The sequence below is a fragment of the Tupaia chinensis genome, unplaced genomic scaffold (genome assembly GCF_000334495.1).
Source record: "Tupaia chinensis unplaced genomic scaffold, TupChi_1.0 Scaffold000176_1, whole genome shotgun sequence".
Lineage (NCBI taxonomy): Eukaryota > Metazoa > Chordata > Mammalia > Scandentia > Tupaiidae > Tupaia > Tupaia belangeri.
Window position 1 is genome coordinate 222,351 of NW_006159651.1, and position 3,420 is coordinate 225,770.

The 3,420-nt window shown below is 57.1% G+C and overlaps 1 protein-coding gene across 1 annotated transcript in view; it reads left to right on the top strand.

Annotated features, from left to right (window-relative positions):
• The first annotated feature begins 3,125 nt into the window (after positions 1-3,125).
• PSORS1C2 (psoriasis susceptibility 1 candidate 2) overlaps positions 3,126-3,420 on the top strand; it is a 6,445-nt gene continuing 6,150 nt past the window's right edge. The window contains exon 1 of the mRNA XM_006146300.3: positions 3,126-3,384. Within this exon, the coding sequence (XP_006146362.1) occupies positions 3,366-3,384 (19 nt within the window). The 5' untranslated portion in view covers positions 3,126-3,365. The remainder of the gene's footprint in view (positions 3,385-3,420) is intronic.

The following is a 3,420-nucleotide window of genomic DNA, read 5'->3' on the forward strand; positions in this document are numbered from 1 at the left end:
CACTTTCTGTCCCCCTCTCTGTCTTTGTCTTTCTGGCGAGCGCACGCACCCTATAGCAAAAACCTCTCCAAAAAAAAAGTTTCCTCTGGATGATGATAAATGTCAGGAGGTGGGAAAGATAAAACATCTATCAATGGGAACCGCAGGTGGCATGGTGGTTGAAGTGCTGGACTCCCACATGGCCGACCACAGTTTGAGCCCCGGACCTGACAGCGTTCTTTCTCATTCCTGCCTCTCTGGTGAGCACGTGTGCACTATAGCAAATTAAAATAATAATAAAAAATGAAGTTAAGGGACTAACAGGTGGCATGGGGGTTAAGGTGCTAGACATACCCATATGGCCGACCGTGGTTCAAGTCCTAGACCTGCCAGTGCGCGCTCTCTCTCTCTCTGTCTCTCTCTGGTCAAATTTAAATAAATGAATGAATAATTCTTTTTAAAAATGAAACTAAGTATTAATAAAATAAGTCGTGTTTTCTTTTTTTCTAATAGATTTTTACTATAGGGCATATGTGCCTGCCGGAGAGACAGAGACAGACAGCGAGAAGTCACCTCCGGGTAGGGGGTAGTTGACCACACCACAGTCCTTTCTCAGTCTCTTTTTGGGGATTTTGGGCACGCACGCCTGGTGTGTTTCAAGCCTCAGGGTCTGGACTCGAACCACAGTTGGCCAAGTGGGAGTCCAGTGATATAACCACTACACTGCCTGCTGGTCCCTAAGTTCTACCTTTTTTAAAAAAAAAACATCCAGGGCCTGGTGGCGCCCGCCTATGGCAAAAAAAAAAAAAAAAAATCCATTCATTCAACAGGACTCAGAGCCTGGCGCTGTCCTAGATAGGGCCCAGGTGGCGGGCCTGCCAGGCCAGGTCTCCGCTCACGTTCTAGTGGGAGGGCTGGACAGTGCACAAGGACCTAAATGGCAGATGAGGCCAAGCACATGCTGGGGAGAGAAATCTAGTGTGACAGAGAAGCCAGCTCTGGGGGAGGGCAGCATTAGATTAGGGGCAAGAGGATCCCGCAGAGGGACCTGATGCAGGGGCCCGAGTGGGCAGAGGAGCAACCTGGGGGCCATCTGGGAGGAGGGGGCCTGCGGAGAACCCGGACCGGGGTGGAAAGGGCTTAGTGGGAGGAGCAAGCCAGGGTGCTGGGACAGAGGCCAAGACGTGGCAGAGTCTGGGGTTTTAGTCCAAGTCAATAGGAAGCCCTTCATGTTTTGTTTTTTTTTTTTCTAAAGGGATTTTTGCTATGTGAGGTCACCGGAGAGACAGACAGAAAGCGAGAAATCACCCCAGGGAGGATGGCCACACCGCAATCCCTTCTCCATTCTCCTTGGGATTTTGGGCACACATGCACACAGGCCCAGTGTGAGTTTGAGTTTTGGTTTTGTTTGTTTATTTTTTTAAGAGGTTTTTGCTATAGGGTGTGTGCGCTCACCAGAAAGACAGAAAGTGAGAAATCACCCCCCAGGGGGGATGGTCACGCCGCAATCCCTTCTCCTCCATTCTCCTCTCGGGATCTTGGGCACGCATGCACACGTGCCCAGCCTGAGTTTAAGCCACCAGGACCCGGGACTTGAAGTGCGGTTAACTATGTGGGGGTCCAGCAGTGTAACCATTATGACATCTGCTGGCCCCTCAAGTTTTGTTTTTTAAGAATTAGTTTATTTAACTTTATTTTAAAATTTAATTTGGCCAGAGAAGGACAAAGGGAGAGAGAGAAAGGAAGCTGCCAGGTTCAGGACTCGAACCACGGTGGGCTATGTGGGAGTCCAGCGCCCCTAACCACCGCGCCACCTGCTGGCCCCACATGTCTTAACTAGAGAAGAGGTGACATGGTTCAGTGTATTCATCCTGCAGGGCATATGCATGTGCCAGAGGGAGAGAGGGCTCCCCAAGCAGGGCCTGGTCACGCCTCCCCCCGACATCCTCCTTTTCTCCATTTTGGGATCTGCACATGCACCCACTACTTCCAGCTGCCGGGTCTGGGATTTGAACTGTGACCAGCCATGTGAGATCCAGCTCCCTCCGCACCGCCCTTAACCACCGTGCTAGAGGACTGGACCGTGGGTGTACTTCATCTCTAAAGATATTCACCCCGAGAGACAGGGTCAGGCAGTGGGGTGGTGGTTGGGGTGGCTGGAGCCCACGTGGCTGACTGCAGTGTGAGTCCTGGACCCAGTGGCTTGGGAAACGTGTTGGGTGCATGTGCGTGCCCAGGATCCTGAGAGGACGATGGAGAAATGGCGTGGCCATCCCCTTTGGGGGTGATTTCTCATCTCCCCTCTGTCTCCAGGGAATTGAAGAGACAGAGAACATGGCACCTGACAGGGTCCTCGCGTTGTGGCCCACCCCTAGCCACGGCCAGCCCGGGTGACGGGTACACGCATGTCCGCTGTGCCGGGGGAGGCCTCCCCGTGTGAACAACCCTCCCATGTGGGTCTTTCCAGCGCCGTGCCCTGTGCCCCCGGCCTCTGTGGTGCGCGGTGTTAGGGGCCCCTCGGGGATTGTGGAGGGTGGCTCTTGGGTCTGGGGGAGGAGTGGAGGCCGGCGGTGAGCTGCAACACTGAAGCCAACCCACCTGGGAGGTTCTGGTCCCAGTGGAGACCTGCTGGCACACTTGCCCAGGACGAGGCTGGGGGTCACGGCATCAGATCTTTTGGGGGTGCCGTCTCTCTCACTCATGGAATAAAGAAACAGAAGCTTAGTGTGGGGGCCGGGAGGCCAGTGAGAAGGGGAGGGGAGGCTGGAGGGGCTGGCTCCGGGCAGGGTGGCAGGCTGTGAACGGGACTTGCGGGTGGGCCAGGGAAGGTCCCATGGGAGCCACAGAGGGGACAGGGGTGTCCTTCCCTGCCGGGGAGCAGACAGGGAACAACCCACGCAGGACCCGTACTTGTGAGAGGCTGTGACCTCCGGGCAGAGCGGGGCTCAGCCTCCAAAGGTGGGGGACAGAGCTGGGGCGGAGGACCGGGGACAGAGGGCCCAGAGGACGCGGCTTCTGCCCTGTCCAGGCGAGGGCTGCGGCCAGCCCTGGGCAGGAAGGAACCGGGAAGGAACCGGGAATGCTCAGGTTCCTTCCTCCTCTGCGTCACCCCGTGAGTCCCCGCGGAGTCACTGGCGGCTCCTGGCCCGAGGCTCCTGCGCGCCTGAAGGCCATGGGGCCAGGGGCCCGAGGACGGGGCCGAGGACGGGGCCTGGCAGAGTGCAGCCCCGGGAGCTGCGCGTCGGGACGTAGGAGGCTCAGGGGCCTCATCCCAGGTTCGCAGGGCACGTCCCGAACCGGCCGCGTCCTGCCTCCCCTCCGGCCGTAATTACGGGGCTTCCCCACGCGCTTTGCTCCCATTCTTCGGCTTCCTGCAGCTGCGCGGGATGAAAGGTGGACGTCCCCGTGAGTCAGCGGATGACCGGGGAACTGGGTGCTGCG